Here is a 22,306-nt window from a genome sequence, read left to right on the forward strand (position 1 = left end):
AGGGCCCAGGCCGGGCTGAGGGACCGCCCCCCCCCCCAGTGCACAAATTTTTGTGCACCGGGCCTCTAGTATGTTATATGATTCTGTTTATAATACTAGAAAATGCAAACTAATCTAAAGTGACAGAAAGCAAGTCTATAGTTGCCTGTGGCTGAAGGTGAAAGGAACATCTCTCCATCGCTAAAGTGCATGGGGAAACTTGGGATGTCTCTTTATTGTGGCAGGTGTAATGGGTATATGCTTATGCCCAAATGCATCGAATTGTACACATTGAATGGATGCATTTTTTTATACTTAAACTATGCCTCAGTAAAATTTGTAAAGTGAAACAATAATTTCATGCCTGCATGAACTTATTAGTAGTGACATCATGGTTACCAATTTGTCATCTTCATAAATTCTTATCCTATGTAATAAAGAGGTATTATGCAAATTGACTGTCACGCCCTCACAAAAATGACTGTCTATAACCAGGCTGGCAGGGGGGTTAGTGAGGGACGACCAAACGACTGAACAAGCAGGCTGCGTGGGGTGGCCAGGCCGGCAGGGGTGTTAGTGAGGGACAACCAAACAACTGAACAGCAGGCTGCGTGGGGTGACCAGGCCAGCAGGGGGGGGCTGTGAGGGGCAACCAGGCTGGCAGGGGGGGCAATTTGGAGTGACCAGGCCTGCATGGGGGCCAGTAAGGGGTGACCAGGCTGGTGGGGGGGCAGTTAGGTGTGACTGTCCGACTGCCGGTTTAGGCCCAATCCTCGAGATTGGGCCTAAACCGGCAGTCAGACATCCCCTGAGGGGTCCCAGATTTGAGAGGGTGCGGGCTGGGCTAAGGGGACACCTCCCCCCTCCGTGCACGAATTTTGTGCACCGGGCCTCTAGTTAGATAATAAAGATTGAGTTGCAAAGTGAATGGTGCATTTAATTTGTAATTGGTTCCATATAATTCTAAAGCACTTTTCTATGATATAGATTTAATAACTCTTTAGCTAAAATTATGTTTTGCATATAGATCATGATATGTAATATATGTATTTCTCTAATTGTAAACATATTATGAGTTTATATGATAGTTCATACATGTAGCATAAAATTTCACTGTAAAATATTTTATTATGTTTTATTTCTTTGAAGAACATATATTATTTTTTAAACCATAAATTTATTGTTAAAAAGTGGATGTTTTTGGCAGGCTAAAATTCTGCTTTTTACTCTGAAAATTTATAAGCTGAAATATCCTCCTTAAAACTTCACATAATATCTGAAATGTAAATATTTGTTCAGCATCTTTTAATTTCATATTTTTCTTGTTTCAGCTCTCGAACATCTTCAAATAAAGAAGTGGTTATAAAGAGTGGTAAGACCTACAGTTGCCCTTATGATTCCTTGGGGGATTGAGGAAGGGCTTTGAATGTGATGGCCTTCCCTGAACACTGGTGCTTGCACCAGGAGTCTCTCCTATGAAAATCTCTTAAACTTGTGTATTCTAAATTATGAGTCAAAAGAGGCTCAAGCCTGGTATATTTCACAGTGATTAGCATGTTATTATCACTGTGATACCCGACTGGAGCCGAAGGTCTTCCCGGGATCATGTCTTTCAAAGTTGAATAATAAAATCATGAACAAAAACGACTAATGAAACCAACGTTTATTAGGAGAAGCCAGTCCTGGAAAAGGTGTAGCTGGGGTTCCAAGAACAGCCCAGTGTCCGGAACTTCCTTTCCATGTTACAATTGGGAGTAATTTAGTATCCAAGCGAATTAAAGTCTAATAGTCCATGTGTGGAAGCCCACATGGCCATAAACCAAGTGGACGCAGGGATGTGCTCTCCCACCACAGGAACGAACATCAGGAACCCATTGCATGCCAGGGAGAAGAGAGAGAACAAGAGGAAATGCGCAACTTTTAATTTAGGGGGTGGGTAGTCTTGCTAGCTCTTAATTGGTCTTTTCAAAGAATTCTGCCTTAGCAATATCCTTTGGATTGGTTTATGTGCTGTCAGAGCACGTAGCAGGAGCCCTGCATGAGCTCTGGTGCTCTGAGTTGTTCTGAGTGGCTATGAGTTTATGTATTTTTTTAAAAAAATTTTATTTGCCCTAACCGGTTTGGCTCAGTGGATGGGGCGTCGGCCTGCGGACTGAAGGGTCCCAGGTTCGATTCCGGTCAGGGGCATGTGCCTTGGTTGCGGGCACATCCCGGGTGGGGGGGGTGCAGGAGGCAGCTGATCGATATTTCTCTCTCATTGATGTTCCTGTCTCTATCTCTCTCCCTTCCTCTCTGTAAAAAATCAATAAAATATATTTAAAAAAAAATTTTATTTGACTATGTCAGGGCTGGTTCCTGCTTGAACCCTGCCCACTGTACTAACTGTTGGGAACTTAGTCCCTAAGTTCCTCCTTTATCCTCTGCTTACTAGTAACAGGTGTTGGGCCTGAGCCCCTCTGCCTAGGGCTGGACCTCCTGGGATGCTGGGTCTTACCCGAAGAAGCCATGAGAGGTTGTGGGTTTATAAGAATGAGTCTTTATTGCTGAAGCCAGTGGCCATATAACCATCATACAAGAACAGTTCTCACAGCAAAGTCCATACAGGCAGGCAGCCAGACACCAGCTGGTAAATGCATATCTTTCCCTTAAAGCAGCATTAGTCTCTGTACCCATAGCTGAGCAGCCACACGCTGCCTCCTAGACTTACTGTCTCACATCATAGTGGTACCTGACCTCTCTGACTCAGCAGCTTCTCCTGTCTCTCCTGCCCAGCTGCTCTCTCTAGCAGACTTCTTCTCACTCCATCCTCAGCCGACTCTAGCCTACTCCAGCCAACTAGCTTGTCAGTAACCTACTTTTATTTATTTTTCTAAAATATATCTTTATTGATTTCAGAGAGGAAGGGAGAGGGAGAGATAGACAGAAACATCAATGATGAGAGAGAATCATTGACCGGCTGCCTCCTGCATGCACCCTACTGGGGATCGAGCCCACAACCTGGGCAAGTGCTCTCGACTGGAGTCCAACCTGGGACCCTTCGGTCTGCAGGCTGACGCTCTATCCACTGAGCCAAACCAAAGAAGGCTTCGTGCCAACAGTGACATCAATCATATTGACTACAGAAGGACACAGTGTACCATGTGTCCTTTACCCACTCATGGTATCTTGGCCTGATCAGAATTCCCAGGCTCAGAGTCCTTGGACATTCCAATTAGACTTATGCTCAGAGTGGCCCTTGGTATTCTAATATATTAATAACAAGGCCTTAATGCTCCGACCGGCCTTGACTATCCGGGGACCTGGCATGGTTCCCACATAGGCCTTTCTGCCTTGTTATTGATTATCTATATGCTGCTGTCTTAACAACATCCATACATTTTAAAGTTCGTGTCATCGGGAGTACCCTTCCTTCCCCGCCCTGTTGGGGTGCTTTAGTCTATTTCCTTTTCCGTGGTCCCACCCCTGTCTACCTAGCTTCCTTCTGTCCCCTCAACTGATTTACATGAATCAATTGATGACATTCAGCCTTTGTACTCCTCTCATTTATTTGACAGATCAACAAAATAATGGAGATATGAAACCAATCCAGAATTTCACAACAATACCAGTCACACAGGTATGGATATGTTAGGGAACTAAATTATGTCTTTAAAAATTTTAAGCATTTCAATCAGGTCAGAGCCACTGTGAAAATATAAGTAATTCTATTAATAAATAATATTCTGCTTGAGCTTTGGGTGGGGAAATGTATTATGGTAATCTTATTGTTGAGAAAAACTAAAGTTTCACTTCTCTTACATATTTCATTACAATAGTTTTACTTTTTTTTTTTTTTTAGTTAGTTTTACTTTTGTTGCTTTCTAGATGGAATCACTATAGGACCATTTTATCTTTGGTTACAGGCAAGCTTGCATTGCTGCTGACTGTTAAATTTCTCTTTGTACTTACAATGGAGGAATTGGTATGGAGTAGTTATCTAGATAAGTGGATCTTCTTTCAGATATATCCCTGTCTTTGTGACCTCCAGAGTCAGGTATGGAAGTGCTTTGTCTTAGGCTTCCTGGAAATCAGCAAAGGTTTCATAAGAATTAAAACATACTAGTTTGCTAGTTTATGTATATTAAGTAATCTGGAGCTGGCACTGTTCAAGACAGTAGCCATTAGCCACATGTGGCATTTTAATTTAAATTCCAAAGTAATAATGCTAAGTAAAATTAGAGGTTAAGCTCTTTAGTTGCACTGGCTACATTTCCAGTGCATTATGCCACACCAGCCTTTAGACAGTATAGATATAGAACACATCCAGTATTGGAGATTGTTCTGTTGGACATAATGGTCTGGAGAATTATGCTTGATTTCTAAAAACCTCTTGTTTTCTTTAACATTAATTTCTTTATTTAAAGTCCTACATTATTTGGGTTCTTCTGATATTATTTTCTGATGAGATTACTGCAATTATCATGACATGATGAAGTTTTTAAATTAATAGACTTAAGTTTACAGAAAAAAGTGAACAAAAAGTATAGAAGGTTCTTATATACCCTCTCAATTCCTCCCTCCTCCAATTTTTCCTATATTTAACATCTTTCATTAGTGTGGTACATTTGTTAAAATTGATGAGCCAATATTGATAAATTATTATTCATTAAAGTCTATAGTTTACACTAGGATTTATTCTTTATGTTGTACATTCTGTGAATTTGAACAAATATATAATGTTATCTATTCACCATTACAGTATTATACAGAATAGTAGTTTCATGGCCCTAAAAATCTGCATCCCTGCTTTCTGCCCCAGCAAGTGACGTTTTAAAGTCTATATTGATAATGGTATTGGAAAAATTGGGTTTTTGTTTGTTTGTTTTTTAATTTGGTCTTTTCCATTTTTGGTGCTTTGTGGAAATGGGTTCATGTACCTTTCAAGTATACTTATCTTGTAAGGCTTGCTATGATCTGGTCCACTTATCTCCTTTGCCCCACAATAATATGGATTCTGGATAGAGAGATCAGTTTCAATAGTTTGTGAATTAGCCCTTTTGCTTCCAGAAAGCATTTTGTCTCTTATTTTGTTTATTTGGTTAATTAGGCCCTGAACTACAATCTGAGCAGACAAGGGCATTTAGTAAAAGAACCTTGGAATGCATTCAGCCATGACAGCCCAGTTAATATCTCCATGGATGGAATCCCTTGCATTCTCTTTTGGGCCAAAAGAATAACAATTAAGTTTAAGAACCAGATCTGGCTGGACCTTACAGAGGAAGCTTTTGGCCAGAAGGCAACAGTGGATGCTACCAACTCAAATTGCAGTGAAGAAAGTGCCAAGTAAGTTGACCATTTCATCAGATGATGCCTTTTGGGTGATTGTAGTCTATTAACTGGACCGTCCAGTTTTCTGTCATTTCAGAACAAAGAAGTAGGTTCCTTTGTATATGACCTGACACACATCCATCAGGAAATTTTTAATAATCTACAATGAAGACCAAGTCAGAAATTAATTTTTAAAAATGTGTTAGTTTTTTGTCTCAGCACTTTTCTTCTGAATCCTTTAGCTGATTATTACTGTATCTTGTGGGAAATCAGGGCTCCAAAAATGAAAGTTGTCAAATGCATTCTGAAAAAGAGAAAAGGATTCCAGGCATGATATCAGTTCCAAACGTGAGATGTCAAACTGCATTGGTCTCATCAGGGAGGAAATTTGATATCACAGGGCAGAATCATTCCAGTGGGTGAATGGAGAAGACTGATCCTGTATATACCCAGGAGAGGAATTGCTGGATCCTGCTCAGTTCTGAAGTTGCGGAACATGGTCTGTTTAAAAATATGCTAGGGTACCTTTAAATGGCCAAATGTCAGATAATTCTTTTTTTTAAAATGAAATTTATTGGGGTGACATTGGTCAACATGAACATATAGGTTTCAGGTGTGGGTTACTATGTTATAAGATCTTTATATTGCACATGTGCTCACCACCCAAAGTCAAATCTTCTCCCTCCTTCTCTCCCCACCCTCTTCCCTCTGGCAACCATCACATGCTGTTTGTGTTCATGAGTTTCAGTTTTATATCCCACATATGAGTAAAATCATATCGTTCTTACCTTTTTCTGACTTATTTCACTTAGCATAATGTTCTCAAGGTCCATCCATGTTATTGCAAATGGCGCTATTTCATTCTTTCTTATGGCTGAATAGTATTCCATTATGTATATGTACCACATCTTCTTTACCCAACCCTCTATCTCGGGATACTGGTTGTTTCCATTTCTTGGCCACCATGAATAATGATGCAGTGAACATAGGGGTGCATATATCTTTGCAAATACATGATTTTGAGGTTTTTGGGTATATACCCAGGAGAGGAATTGCTGGATCAAAAAATTGAGAACAGATAATCCTTTAGGACATTTCAAAATGATTAGAATAATTACATTTGATTTGACATAAGCAGATTAAACAAATACGCCTTTAGAGGAGGAAATCAATTGCCAATGCCTTTCTCTGCTTTTCAGTTGTCGAAGCAAAATTTTTTGCTTGTATTTGTTTTGGTCCAGGGGGAGGAAGTCTGGCATGTCCCACTTATTTCCTGAAAATCTTCTTGCTTTCAATATTTACTGGTATAATGGAGGATTTTGGAAGATTCTGTTCTGGTCTGGTTTAGATGGGCTGAATGCATTATATAAACCATAACATACTGTGTGTGTGTGTGTGTGGTCTTTTTATATTTATATACTTTGGCTGAAAACACTTTTTTCTTGAACTTCAAAAATTCTTGATGTTGGGTAAAATGGCTTATATTAATATAAACTTACAAGTTTTATTACAAGTCTTAGTAAGTACCTTGTTACTCAGAATAAAGCTCTTATTAGGGAACTATGGAATTGTAAGCATCCAGGGTCCTCCCAGATTTGTTGATTCTGTTATAGCTGACTATCAGAGACTCCAGCACTGCTGAGAGTTTAGGAATCTTTCCTCAGGCACTAGTCAGTTCCCTACAGGGCTCGTTATTGGCAGTCAGCTGCTCAGAGAGAGGCTGATTGCCTGGGAATGTCTTGCCTATCCATGTCTGACTGACCCTCCTTGATTCCATTTATTCTGATCTGAGGCTATTTGTGGGGAAGAACAGAGCACCATCGGATTTTGCTGGGCTTTAGAAACCACAATGATCACTGGGATCCCACAGAAAGAATGAAAACTTGGCTTCTAATCCGAGTTCTGCCAGTGAGCTCTGTGACTTTACAAAACTGGAGCCACAATAGAATCATAATCTGTGAGATGGAGGTGATGGCATCTATTAACTAACAGCCAGGAGCACTTATAACCATGGTCCAGGTGTCGTGCATGGACTTCACAAGCTTGATGTTTGATATTCCTCACAGTACTATTGCCAATAAGTCCCCGAGTCACAGGTACTATTATTGTCCATGTTCCAGATGAGAAAGTCAAGGCATCTAGAGCTTAGAAAACTTGCTAAGATTATACAGCTTATATGGTAATAGGGCTGGGGTCTAAAACATCTTTAATGATGACATTCAACCTCCTCGTTCTTGGCCCTACTTCTTAAGGTAGTGAAAATCAAATAAGGAAATATATGGATAAGAACTTTGAAAACTTGTCAAGTGTTACTCAAAGTATCTTACTTAATGAAAGCCTAATATGCTGAGTGTCTGGTCATCTGGTCGTCCATTCAACCAATCAAAGCGTAATATGCTAGTGATATGCTAAGGCTGCTCAACCACTCACTATGACGTGCACTGACCACCAGGGGGTAGACCCTCCGGCCGGTAGGTTAGTTTGCTGCTGGGGTCCAGCTGGGACTGAGTGAGATGGGCCAGACATGCCCTGGAGCCCTCCCTGGCTGGCCAACCTCCCGCATCCCTCCCTGGCCCTGATCATGCACTGGTGGGGTCCCCCAGCCTGGCCTGCACTCTCTTGCAATTCAGGACCCCTCAGGGGATGTCAGAGAGCCAGTTTCAGCCCGATCCCGCAGGCCAGGCCTCTAGTATGTTAGAAGACCTTCCTAACATACTAGTGATAACTAGTGTAAAATAGTGTCTAGTTACCTGGCGGAGAGGCCCAAAGAAGTTTTGGGTTTCACAATGCAAACATTAATGATTGGGTGGAACCTGACTTTTTTCTTCTTGGTCATCGCTCTAGAATTATACTCAGGGCAAGAACTGAGTGTGCAGCATCTGCTTCCTCCACGGGGATAAGGGAGGCTTCCCAGGATGTAGGTGGTCAAGGACCAGCTGCTGAGACTGAGTGTCTGTCCCTGACTCCTGACTGAGCATGCAGTGCTGGCTAAAAACTCATGTCCTCAAGAACCAGAAAGGGAGTTGCTGAAAGAAAAAACTTAAGCAAGTTCATGTAAGGTCAAAAGCACAGATTTTAAAAAGATGAACATGTTTTAGTGCTTGAAAACACAATGTTCAGGGAAAGGCAAATTGTTGGCAGACAGATTTCCAATGGAAGTCTTGTTAAATAGTCAAAGCCCTACAAATAGAGCATAATCCTAGTATCTGTCTATATTTTGAATTAGGCAGTTATAGTCTGAAGAATTCAGAATCCATTTTAAACATGGGAGGTAGGGAGCTTGGAAGAGTAAAATAAGCTCCTTTTTGAGTGACTTGCTGGGTTGCATTTCTCCTGTGTGTATCGTTTACCACGCATTGCCTGGCACTTAACGGTTGCTCACCGAATGGTCATTGAATTTGCTTTGTTAAAATCAGGTCTCATGTTCTTTTTAAAAAATTGATTTTCTGAGAGGAGAAGGGAGAAGGAGAGATAGAAACATAAATGATGAGAATCATCAATCGGCTGCCTCCTGCACGCCCCCTACTGGGGATTGTGCGAGTGCCCTGACCAAGAATCCAACCATGACCTCGTGTTTCATGGGTGGATGCTCAACCACTGAGCTACATCAGCAGGCCTCATGTTCTTTACTCTGCTCGGAGCATGTTAACAGCTTTCACTAAAACCAGGACTGCTGGAGAAAACTCAAGTGTCAGAAGCGTGGGGGCTGTTGAGCTTCTCTCTCAGGAGAGGAGGACAGAGATTAGGGCATCTCAGCATGGCTTTGCTTTAGCAGCGGTTCTCAACCTGTGGGTCTCGACCCCTTTGGGGGTTGAACCACCCTTTCACAGGGGTCGCCTAAGGCCATCGGAAAACACATATATAATTACATATTGTTTTTGTGATTAATCACTATGTTTTAATTATGTTCAATTTGTAACAATGAAAATACATCCTGCATATCAGATATTTACATTACGATTCATAACAGCAAAATTACAGTTATGAAGTAGCAACGAAAATAATTTTATGGTTGGGGGTCACCACAACATGAGGAACTGTATTAAAGGGTCGCAGCATTAGGAAGGTTGAGAACCACTGCTTTAAAGTTTCCTTGTGCTTCTTTGTAACCATCATCCTGCCCTCCCACCTCTCTAGGTAACCACTGATCTGCTTTCTGTCATTACAGACTAGTTTGTGCTTTCTAGAATTTTATGTAAATACAATCATATAGTGTACGTTCTTTACCTTTAGCTAATGATTTTGATATTCTTTGATGTGGTGCATGTCTCAAGGGTATGTTCCTTTTTATTGCTGAGTAGTATGTACGTCATATGCATATAACACAACTTTTTCATCCATCCACCTCATGATGGAAATTTGTTTTTTTCTCCTCAGAGTGGAATAGCTGGAACACATAGTAGGTATATGTTTAGTTTTTCTTTTTTTAGTGTAAATCAAATTTTATTTATTTTTTCCATGCAATAAATATTAATATTTCAAGAAAAACTATTTTAAGTATAATGTTACATGCTGTTTAGTTTTTAAAGTAACTGCCAAACTTTTTTAAAGTGGTTGTACCAGTTTCCTTTCCACCACCATTGTGTGAGAGTTCCAGTTACTTCACATCCTCACCAACACTTGGTATGGTCAGTGTGGAACTGTAGAGAAAATATTTTTGTTTCTGCATGGCTAGTAATTTCTGAACACCTTTTACTGGGACTTGGGTGAAAAGATAAGCCTCAGGCTAGTAAGAGATTTTCCTCCTTAGAGGAATGTGTTTACAGGTCAAGTAATAATAAGCTCAGGGCTGTGGAGACATTCCAGGGCTTGGAAACCCAGAGAGGCTTCTGATCTTCCCCTTGGAGACATACATTTACATACCATGGTTTTGGACCTGCAGCCATTTGTCCCTTTTTATAATTGATTTTTTTTTTTTTTGAGAGAAAGGAAGGGGGAGAGAGAGAGAGAGAAACATTGCTGTGAGAGTGAAACATCGATTGGCTGCCTCTGCACACTCCCTACCAGGGATCAAGCCCACAACCCAGGCATGCACCCTGACCAGGAATTGAATGGCAACTTTTTTGTGCATGGACGATGGACACACAACCCACTGAGCCACACTGGTCAGGGCAGCATTTGTCTTTTTCCCCCTCTAAAGTCTATTTTATTGATTTTACAGAGAGGAAGGGGAGAGGAATAGAGAGTTAGAAACATCGATGAAAGAAACATCGATCAGCTGCCTCCTGCACGCCCCCTGCTGGGGATCCAGCCTGCAACCAAGGTACATGCCTTTGACCAGAATCGAACCTGAGAGCCTTCAGCCTGAAGGCCGATGTTCTATCTATCCACTGAGCCAAACCGGTCAGGGCCCATTTGTCTTTTTTATGGTGAACTATTTGCTCCCATCCAAAGACTAATGAAACTCACCTGCTTACATTCTGTGGTAGATACCTAGGATTCTTCCCTTCTCTCTTCCCAAAGAAAATTTTTGGCACCAAGGAAGCAGATGTGTCTCTCCTCTCTCAGGAGGTGCTGCGGGACTGCTGCCACTCTCCTATGTAAACTCCCAGATTCACAATGTTACGGGACAGGAACCAGGCCCAGAGCATGTTTGCCGCGGGCTGGCCAGTAATGTGGGGGTTCTTGATTTTGTGCAGGAAAGATTTCACAATATGAGTCCAGGTGATTTTGAGAGTACTTTCAATAACGCTGGGACAGTGAAACAAGGGAGGTCTTAGGATAGAAGAAGCAACAGGCAGGACTGCTTTGGTTCACTGAGAAGTCAGAGTAAAGGAGGCCTTGGAGACAGGTTCAGGGGGTTAGCCTGGGATGAGCTGCAGCTGCCTAGTGCTCCCCTGGTTGCAAGACCCTTAGAATTTAGGAGATGCATGCCTGAGAGGTGAGAAAGGCTTGGGCATGATCCTGGGAGGGAAAGCATGCTGGGGTCCTTCATCGTGAGGGTTTTAAAGCCTGGGAGTTTTGGGGAGGATCTCAATAGAATAGTCATCAGCTTTATGCTGATGCAGCAGAATGGGATTTACTCCCCAGACTTCATCGGTTCTTAGGTGTGCTTGGCACAAATGGCACTAATTGGATTTTTGTTATTTATCTCCCTGAGTAGGATGATTTAAGCTATTTACCCTCTGGTTGGGGAGAAGTGCAAACCATTTACTCTTTAAGTGTCCTTGGTTAGGGAAGATAGGATTTGGTTATTTACTAGATGACTGTAAACTGCGTGGCTGTTTAACTGTCTGTCTCAGTTTCCCTGTTCCGCTTGTCCTGGCTTACTAGCCTGTCTCAATAATTCTGGTGCTCCTCACCTGCATTACCAATCCCAACATGTGCAGGGTGATATCTGGGTCTCAGCATGTGGTCAGGGGGAAGAACTGGGTTAAAAGGGAACCAATGTGGTTATTGTTATGAGTAAGTAATAATTTGCCTCTGCTCTAGGAAATCTCAAGTTAACTTTCAGGAAAATGTGAATAAATATAGATATTAAAAACTGAAGAGTAGAAAACAAACAAAAAAACAAAAAAACCCTGAAGAGTAGATATTTTTAAAAAGTTTGAGTCATTCTTATTACTGCACCATGGTATCTTATAGTGGGTTTATTTTATATTTTCCTGATGACTAATGATGCTTAGCATCCTTTCATGTACTTACTGCCATTTGTATATCTTCCTTTATGAAGTGCCTGTCTTTTGACCATTTTTAAGTTAGGTTTTGTCAGTATAACAAATGTCTAAACCTGTAAAGAATTTTGATGACAGTTTACTTGAGCTAATTTGATGACATAAGCTGGGGAACAAGATCTCGAATGCTCCACAAAATAACAGCTTTGCAGCTTCTTTGAAGCATTTGAAATTGAGGGAAAGTAAGAAAAGTTCCAAGGAAGTGGGGGGAAAAAGCAAAGTGGTGATTGAATTACAGAATCCTATATAATAAAAGCCTAATATGCAAATTGTCCCCTTGGGCGGTCATTCAACCAAGAGACCGGGAGTTTGACCGCTTGCTATAACATGCACTGACCACCAGTGGGCGTTGCGGAACATGGCAGGCATTGGTGACACGCTGCGACCTCTCGTTGGCTACCGGGGGGGGGGGGGGGGGACAGGGACAGAGGTGTGGTGAGAATGTGGAGTGTGCTGAGCTCGCTTTCATTCCCCCTGCTACCCTCCCCAGGGACACCAGGACTCGCCCGCCAGGGAAGCCCACGCGCTCAGGTACTGGGTGCCTGTGAGGAGCCCATCCCACATCCACGTGGCCTCTTCTGGGTGAGCCAGGCTGCAGCTGCCGGGACCACAGGGGCCAGTAGGGCTCCCTGTGGGTTTGCGCAGGAGCCGGTCTGTGAGGACAGCCGGGAGAGAGTGCGCTGCCCACCCACTTCTGTGTGGTGCTGCTGGGCAGCCCAGAGGCCCATGTTGCGCCCCGGCCCATGGCGTTCGGCCACGCTCACTGCATCTCCACGTGGGGACTCAGGCACTGTGACTCAGGCGGAGTGGGGCGTGCGGGGGGCTGGGGGCCCAGGTGCTGCCCAGGGCTCAGAGGTCAACTGTGACCTGCCCTTCCACACCAGAGGCTTATGCTTTGATCGCTGGTTAGGCCTAAGGACAGCACCCATGCACGAATTTCATGCACTGGGCCTCTAGTATTTAATAAGATTGTGCGTTCTCTTGAGGATGGTTACACTTATTTCAAAGTTGTATTAACCTAGATCAGTGGTCGGCAAACTGTGGCTCGAGAGCCACATGCAGCTCTTTGGCCCCTTGAGTGTGGCTCTTCCACGAAATACCGACTTCTGTGCATGGGTCACGAAGTTTCAATTGCACTGTACGTGAGCGCCCACGTGTGGTATTTTGTGGAAGAGCCACACTCAAGGGGCCAAAGAGCCACATGTGGCTTGCGAGCCGCAGTTTGCCAACCACTGATCTAGGTGCACAGAAACAATGTACAGGGCTTACTTAAGGCAAAGATAAACTTTTTACTAACAAGTTATATGCCCAGGGCATGACTGCCCACCTTGGCCGGCCCAGTTAGGAATTTATGATCAGATTACCCTGTGAGGTTACTTTCCATAGAACCCCTTTTTTAGTGCATAGGTTGTCTTATTATTGTTGAGTTGTTAATGTTATTTATTGTATTCCGGATACAAATTCTTTATGCGTATGTGTTGTGAATATTTTCTCCCATTCTTTGGCTTGTTTTTTTTTCTTCCTAATGATGTCTTTTGAAAAGCAAAGTTTTTGAATGTAATAAAGTACAACTATTGATTTTTTTTATGGTTCATACTTTTGTGTTTTTTCAAGAAACCATTGTTTATCCAAATTTGCAAAAATGTTCTATGTTTTTCCTACAAGTTTTTTAGTTTTAGTTGTTACATTTAGGTCTATGATTTATTTTGAGGTGATTTTTTAGTATAGTGTGAAGCGCTATATTGTTTCTGTTTTCTTAGGTTGTCTCTGAAATTTGACGACACTGAAAATCCCAAAGGTCTTGAGATAAGGTAGGTATGGATACCACTTTGGAGTTCTATAGGTTCAGCACTTCAGGTTAGCTCCATATAATTTATTCATTCAACATGTAAGTACCAAGGGCCTGCTCTGTGCTAAGCAGTGACATGTGAAATGTCACAGCTACCTAATTACCCTGAAAAGCTGGTGGTGTTCTGTGATGGGATCTTATAGTCATGCTTTCTTTAGTTTTTACTAAAGCATCTGTAGTTTCCTCATTTAGGGACCTAGAGAACACATGAACACACGAACGTGAGAATGTGTAACCATTTTCACCTGAGCAAAGAATAAAATATATTTAAAACTCCAAGAGCTGAGGCTCCGGTTTGAAGTTATTTTCTGTATGGCTCTTTACAGTGAATCACACATCATTTAATGATAATGAAAAAGTGTCTGTTAGCTGAATCCCCCAGTGGACAGTTGGCACAGGCTTACGTTTTTCTGTGTTTATGTATGGAAGGATATATCTGCCAAAAGTGATTTATCTAAGCAGTTGGGAACTGTTCTAAGGAAGGGGAGAGGGCAGCAATTTTAAGGGATTGCATTTTTTCCTTATAAAAATACTAGAGGCCCAGCACACGAAATTCGTGTGCGGGTCCGGTCCCTAGGTCTGGCCTGCAATCAAGGCCGTCTTACCCAGTTGCCCGCAGCCGGCCCCACCCCCCGCCACCACTTAACCCCAGTTCCCCGTGATCGGTGCTTGATGGCCAGGGGAAGGGACCCAGAGGTTGGCTATTCCCACCTGCTCGCCGCCCCCGCCCCCACAGTGGGTGGCCATCAGGTGATTGGAGCCTGCCAGCTGGGGAAAGAGACCAAGAGGTGGTCAGTGCACCTCATAGTGCCTGGTCCAGTGGTCGTTCTGGTCATTCTGCCATTAGGGTGAATTTGCATATTACCCTTTTATTATATAGGATAATGTTCCCCTTCCTGTAAGACCAGGCTTTCAGTGGAGGTAGTGGCTTTGTCTTTAACATTACTTGCAAAACCAGCAGAACTTGTTAGGAGCAGTCTTCCCGGAGCTGTGTTCTATGAACTACTCCTGGTCTGTGAAAATGTAAGATTCCTCAGAAGAGGCATTCTTTGGTCAGACATGTTTGAGAAAGACTGCACACCATGTGCGCCTCTTGGAGACTCACAGTGCAAATTTGTATTTAAATAATATTTTTTATTCTCACCCGAGGATATGTTTTTATTGATTATAGAGAAAGAGTAAGGGAGAGAGAGAAACATCGATGTGAGAGAGAAACACCCACCAGTTGCCTCTCATGCACCTCGAGCGGGTATCAAACCCACAACCTAGGTATATACCCTGACCAGGATTCGAACCCACACCTTTTTGGTGTATGAGACGATGCTCTAGTCAGCTGAGCCACTCGGCCAGGGCTAAATTTGTATATGAAGGTTCTGTGAAGACAAGCTCCTTAGGAAGATGGTTGTGCTTGGTGACTTTGATTCACCTAGTGTTTACCACCTTCAACTTTGGAAAGCTCTCTCCTCAGAACACTTGTCTGCATATAATGGAGCACCAATGTTTCACTGCCCATATTGAGGTAATGCATGCCACTACCTTTCAGAGAAACTTTATGAGAAAAATAGAATCTCACAACATATCTAAACACATATTCGTATCTGTTTGATATAGAAATGAATATTCTTTTATTCAAATCATACCCCCCCCCAAAAAAAAATAGCTTTCTGACTGTTTTATTCCTGATGATAAAGATATATGGCAGACACTGTCAGTACCCCATCCATATCCCCTTGGGTGTTTCCATTTGAGAGCACTATCGTCCACCAGCTCTACTTTCAATTGCCAATCTTTCTTTGTCTGAAGGTTTCCTCTGGCCAATCAGACCCACCACCTCCCCTCCCTACCCCAGAAATCCTCAGCCAGTGACTGACAGGTGTAGAAATATCCCAGCTCCCTCACCTTCTGGTGATAACTCACAAGCATGTGTTCCCCTTTGGAGCCCAACGTCCCAGCGTTCGCCATAGGCATTAGGCCCGTTGCCCACGGTGGAAACTCGCTTGATAATGTGTCCTTTTGGCTGCCTTCCATTCTTTTTTTATTTCTCTTCTCTCCGTTCTACATCTTTTGAATGACTAAATTACCAAATTAATTTTGGACCATCTTCCAAAAATACTTCTTGTATTTATATTCTTGTCTCAGGGTCTGCTTCTATAGGAGCCCAAGCTAAGACAAGGTAATAATACATGTCCATTGATAACAGAAAATTCAGAAAATATTGAGATATAGAAGATGAAAGTCATCCATAATTCAACCACAATTTATAATCACCATTAACATTTTGATCATGTATTTTTTTATGTGAAAAATGATCACAGCAAATGTACATTATAATGTGTTTATGGCTGGAGAATATGCAATTCTACAATAGCTAAGAATCAGGGCTCTTGTCTGCAGATTGAATTCAATGCCCAGCTCCAATACTTACTCTCTGAGTGAACTTGCACAAGTTATATATTTAACCCCTCTGTATCTTAGATTCCTCATCTGTGAAATGAGGATAATAATATTATCTATCTTTATTGTTGTATTGGAGATGAAATAAGATGTATATGAAAAACATAGAGTACTCAACACAAAGAGCCATTGCTGTTAATTTTGATCATTATTTCTTTAGCTAATTCTATATTGATGTCCACTTAAGTTTTTCTCAATGTTTTTAGCAATAATAAAATCAAGTGTTAATTCCAAAACAGAAAAAAGCCAATATTTTTGTGTTTTTCCTTTTGTAGGAATTGTATTGCTACAATCTGGGGGGCTGCCTGGTCTTTTGCTTTCATTCCCACCCAGCAGGAAGCTCTTGTTCAGAACCATCCCAGACTCTCTCTTTGAGCCACTTCTTCTATCTGACAAAAGAGGGCGAGATTGCTCTGTTTATAGATGATGTTCTGTGTCAGCAAGTGTAAAAGTGCTTTGGGGGTAATACTGTTTTATATTTGTTTTCAGATTCACTCTTACCAATTACAACAAGTTTTCTCTGCAGAGCTGGTTTAGTTTGCACCGAGTTGAGATTATTTTTAATAATTCAATCCAAGCAACTTTTAATGCAACTGGCATATATGCTCCGTCAAGTTATTCCTACCACTGCCAGCACGTCAGCAGCCAGCAGCAGTATGATGCCCTCTTGCTGCCCAGCGACATGGATGATATGTCAAGCCTGTGGGAGGTCACTTTCATTGATTTCCAGGTAATAAACTATTATACATGCTCCTGCGTGTTTTGTGCCAAAGAAACTCAGTATTTGTTTGAAAACACCTGACATAGAAACATAGGTGTTCAAGGGAAAAAGAGGAGTGGATATGTTTAAAATAGTATTTCTTTTTCTTTATCCTCCAAGTCTAACGTGAGAAATGGAATAGGATAGTCTTTCCTCTCCCTGCATACTCCCCATCCCTCTTGATTTTACATTTAGGTTTATCCATTCACTAACAGATTATCAGTGAGGAATGCCAGCAATCTAAGCCCCAGTGAGGCTGTGGCCCAAAGCCCAGTCACTGACACTTCCTGGAGTGAGAAGCCCTTCTAGGGAAAGGAATTACCAGACAATTATTTTATTTCCTTCAGGGAGTGGAGCAGTGATCCTATCAGGGCAGATAAGAAGTATATCTATAGTGTGAGTGACAGCTTTGGCAGTTAGCGTAGGAATGGAGCTGTCAGCCAGGGAGTCAAAAATATCTCAGAGATCCTCTTGAAAGTATTTGGGGAAAGGCATGGGGGCATAAGAGGTTCCTTTTCACCACCAGGATCTCAGGCTCAGAGATGTCTGTCAAGTCCTTTTATCCTGTTTACCTGTGAAAAAAGCTTTAACTTGTTCTTGCAACTCACTGAAATAGCAGGCAGGGTTGTCCCTTTTCCAATCTTTCACATATATATTTACCTCCTCCCCCCAGCTTGGAGAGGTATGGTGTTGATGAGAGGCGATTTGGCATAGGGAAGGAGCTTGCATTTTGGAGCCTGACAGTCCTGGTTTCCAATTACTTCTCAGCCACCTGGGCAAGTTACTTCACCTTCTCAATTTCAGATCTATCTTTATGGATGTAAAGAATTCATGGCCTAATATATGTAGCAACACCAGGACCGTGTCAGGCGTGGATTAACAATACTACTTACGAGTCCTATCTGTGTGTCAGCCTGTTGCAGTTATTTTTCCAGTGAGGTGACTGGAGCACTGATTTGCATCATTTTTCAAAATGACATAACTGGTAAATGGTAGAGACAGAATTTGAATTCTGGACTGTTTGGCTCAAAGACACTTTAATACATATCAAACATATATTTAATCTATTTAAAATATATATATATATACACACACACAGTGTATTTATCTTGCCCCTTTAAAACAGAAGTGGGCAGAAAGGGCAATGAGGTGGTAATAATGAAAACAAGGAATAACTCACACACAGTTTCACCTAATTAGAACAGAGGAAGTGACTGATTTTTACAAAAATATATTTTTATTGATTTCAGAGAGGAAAGGAGAGGGAGAGAGAGATAGAAACATTAATGATGAGAGAGAATCATTGATCGGCTGCCTCCTGCATGCCCATACTGGGGATTGAGCCCACAGCCCGGGCATGTGCCCTGACCGGATATCGAATCGAACCATGACCTCCTGTTCATAAGTCGATACTCAACCACTGAGCCACACCAGCTGGGAAGAAGTGACTGATTTATGCCTCCACCTTGTTCCAGAAAGGACTTAAGATGACTCATACACATACTATAATAAACATAACTTTGCAAAATAGGCAAAGACATGAAGGTTAAGAAAACCAAAGGAAGAAAAGATGAGTTAGATCTGGTGAGGTTGGTACATAGAACCACAAGACCATCTGTGCGCCCTGGCTGGAGAAGGCTCAGTCATTTGATCCTGAAGCTTTGGAGCAGCCAGAATAAGAAAGACTCACCCAGTTACGTGCTCGTGGGGTCCATAAGAATACTAAAAGTGTGTGTGTGAGGAGCACGTCCATCCCTGGTGCTGTGCAATAAATAGGTGCCAACATTTTGGACAGCAGCCTTGGTGTGAACACAGCAATCTCCAGTCCAGAAAATGGATGGAGAACATATCTTTCAGGCAGTCTCTATAGATACTGTTTGATTCAACCAGGTCTTGTTAAGAATGACATGGCAGTCAGTGTGAGGACATTCTCTTGGGCTAGCGTTGCAGCATCAGTGAGTCCATCATTTGTAATTGAGGAGCTTGACTCTTCAGGCACTGATCTGGAGACTGGCCACTTTACCTCTTCATTGAGGGGGCAGGCCAAGGGTCGCAGAAGCCGGGCCAAAACTCTCCTTCAGAAGCTGTTTTGGATTCAGTCTAGAGCACAGACAATTGGACGAGCAAGGCCCCTAAGGTCTGTGGCGTGATGAGTGGCTACAATCACTTTAGCATGGAAAAATGCTACCGTGCCCACTTACATCATAAAAATGAATCCTCAGTAAACCACATGGATAATTCAATTTCCTGATGTACTTCTTTCAAATTAACTAGGTGACTGAGTGAAGGGACACAGTGCAGCGTTCTAAAAGCCAGCTACATGTGGGGCCGCCTTCCACAAAAGATTGCTCCCTTCAGAGTAGTTGCTCTGCAACCTTGTTTCTTTCATTGTGATAGTATTTGGATGTCAGGGCCAGTTGTTGATTTGAGCTCTCCTTGTTCCCACTAATTAAACCACTTCATTGTGCATATAGGGAAGCTTTCCTTTCTATTCTCTGGGTAGGATGCAAGGAAGGACTGCTATACAGCTCTTCCAGAAACAGTACCCAGTTGGTAGGGCACAACAGATAAAGAGGGAGAGGTAGTGATGGGAGGGAGAAGAGACAGACCACACCAGGAGTTATGTAGTAAGCTAGGAAGTGACTCTGAAGCCAGACTGCCTAGGTTTGAATTATACCTTTACTATACGTAATGCCGTGTGACTGGGCAAGTTACTTAACTTTTCTGTGCCTCAGTCTCTTCATCCATAAAATAGGACTAGAATAATAATGTACTCACAGGCTCCTGTAAATATTAAGTGAGTTAAGGCAGCATTAAACCTTAAATAACTGTTAGCTTTTATTATTTTCTGTTTTATGTCATTGGAAATCATGTTATCTTCCCTTAAGAGTCTTCCTGTCTAATTTCTATCAACACAATCAAAGGTAGACAAACTAAGACTTAAAATTCTTTGTGAAATTTATACTAAAACATAAAATTTGAGTGTGTTTGAATTTTAGAGACACTACAGCAGTTGTGGTTTTAGGTGAATGAGAACATTTCTTAGAGTTGGATTAAAAGAAGTTTTATTTTAGATCCTTGGAATAAAGGTTTTATTTCAGAGCCTTGAATTTCATGAGCTTCTTAATTATGGCAGTCATACATCCTAGAGGAGTTTCTGGGTCAGTCGTGATTTAAAAGTCAGTTTCACTGTCCTGTAAGCACACTCACACTTTTTAGATCATGGGCTTAAATTATTTCATAAATATGGGGCTAATTAGGGGTCCAGAACCCCAGCCTGACTGGGAAATATATCTTAGGAGAAAATTTGTCATTTCAGCTCTTCTTTTTCTTTTCTTTTTTTAAAATGTATTTTTATTGATTTCAGAGAAAAGGGAGGGAAATAGAGATAGAAACATCAATGGTGAGAGAATCATTGATCAGCTGCCTCCTACACATCCCCTACTGGGAATCGAGCCCGAAATCCGGACTGTCTCCTTGACCGGAATTGAACCCTGGAACCTCCAGTCCACAGGCTGACGCTTTATCCACTGAGCCAAAACAGCTGGGGTGTCTTCTCTTTCTCCTGACAGATCCAAGGCTTTACCATGAATGGGGCACAGTTTGCCAAGGCCCGAGACTGTGCCTCTCCCTTCTCACCAGCTATTCTGATTGGCCTGGCCATGTCCTTGATCCTGCTGCTGGTTCTGGCCTACGCCCTACACATGCTCATCTACCTGCGGCATCTGGACAGGCACTACGATTTCATCACCTCTCCGGCCCACTTCCCCCAGCTGAAAGCTCCAGATGCAGCAGAAGAGAAGGAGCTGCTGAGGAGCCAGGGAGTTGAAAGCTATGAACTGAGAACCCAACAGATCTGCAAAATGTACGTGTAGTAGCCCAGGCATCCTCTCCTAGGAAGTCCACAGGGGGCTTAGAAAGGAGTTGTTTCTATTCTGTGTTGTTGGACTTCTGATGTGCAGTTTTCACCAAATGGCTTGATTTTTAAAAAAGTAAATACATGTAAAAAATACATAAGTATCCACTCACCTACTGAAGTAAACTTGGGGCAATGAAAAGGAATTGTCAGGAATCCCACAAAGATAAATATGATGGTTCATTGCTCCAAAGCTACCTTGAAAGCAAGCGGATGTTTGAAGTTAGGGAGATGAAAAAAACACAAAAACACACACCAATGCAATATAAAGAAGGGAAAACACTTGTTCCTTCTTGCCTGTGCCAGTTTGGATGTGATAAGTGTAGAAATAATAAATCCAAGGTTATCTGGAAGATCTGAATTTAAAATACTTTGTAACATAGTTTGCATTTTTCATAAATTATGTCACAATTTTGTTTTAAAAACTAGTCTTTTTTTCTCATTCATAGAACTGTTTAGTGGGACTCCTATCAGTATAGTAGATCACTTTATTCAAGGGTTTTCTTTCTTTTTTTTTTTAAGAAACTAAACTTTAAAAAAATATATGTATTTTTATTGATTTCAGAGAGGTAAAGGTTGTTTTTTTTTTTTTAAGAAACTAAGCTTTAAAAAATATATGTATTTTTATTGATTTCAGAGAGGAAGGGAGTGGGAGAGAGAAACATCAATGATGAGAGAATCATTGATCAGCTGCCTCCTGCATGCCCCCTACTGGAGATCGAGCCCGCACACAACTTGGGCATGTGCCCTGACCAGAAATCAAACCGTGACCTCCTGGTTCATAGGTTGATTCTCAGCCACTGAGTCACACCAGCCAGGCTCAAAGGTTTTCTTGTCACTTATTTTGCTATTCAGAGGAAGCCCAGTTCAATCTGTGAAGTAAGGGTAGTAATCCTGGTAGCATTTTTACCTTTTCTATCTGGTTGTGATGTGAAGGTTCACCCTACTTGTCTGATTTAGACCTCCATTAGCTCCCCTGGGTGCCACTTGAAACAAACAACTGAGCTAAGTAAGAACAGTGTATTTGCTAGGCAAACACAGCTTCAAGGCAAATCCCCTGAACCCACTTCCAATGAGATAGTATCCCCTAAACTCTTCTTTAATAGGAAATCTGTTGCCACCACTAATCTTCTGTCCCCCATTTTCTTCCACATGGATTTCCCCATAATCTTTTTCAGTTCTTAGCAGATACTGGAGATTGGCTCACTCTGCATCTTCACCAAAACCTCTCTAATAGGCCTTCTGTGTTAAAGAGATCTTAACTATAAAAGGTACATTGCATTTCCCTAACGAGGTTTCTATACATGACCTTGCTTCAACTGATACCCTTGCACAAAACGTAGAATGCAGATAGGAACAACATGGGA

At 41.9% G+C, this 22,306-nt stretch overlaps 1 protein-coding gene across 1 annotated transcript in view; it reads left to right on the forward strand.

Moving 5' to 3' along the window:
• The window catches only part of ATP6AP1L (ATPase, H+ transporting, lysosomal accessory protein 1-like), a 37,880-nt gene extending 16,670 nt beyond the window's left edge, over window positions 1-21,210 (forward strand). Inside the window, exons 2-7 of the mRNA XM_005858110.2 lie at window positions 1,311-1,351; window positions 3,534-3,595; window positions 5,066-5,301; window positions 13,721-13,771; window positions 16,753-16,993; window positions 20,596-21,210. Of these exons, the coding sequence (XP_005858172.1) occupies window positions 1,311-1,351; window positions 3,534-3,595; window positions 5,066-5,301; window positions 13,721-13,771; window positions 16,753-16,993; window positions 20,596-20,898 (934 nt within the window). The 3' untranslated portion in view covers window positions 20,899-21,210. The remainder of the gene's footprint in view (window positions 1-1,310; window positions 1,352-3,533; window positions 3,596-5,065; window positions 5,302-13,720; window positions 13,772-16,752; window positions 16,994-20,595) is intronic.
• The last annotated feature ends 1,096 nt before the right edge of the window (window positions 21,211-22,306 follow it).

The sequence above is a fragment of the Myotis brandtii genome, unplaced genomic scaffold, assembly GCF_000412655.1.
Source record: "Myotis brandtii unplaced genomic scaffold, ASM41265v1 scaffold115, whole genome shotgun sequence".
NCBI classification, from domain to species: Eukaryota; Metazoa; Chordata; class Mammalia; order Chiroptera; family Vespertilionidae; genus Myotis; species Myotis brandtii.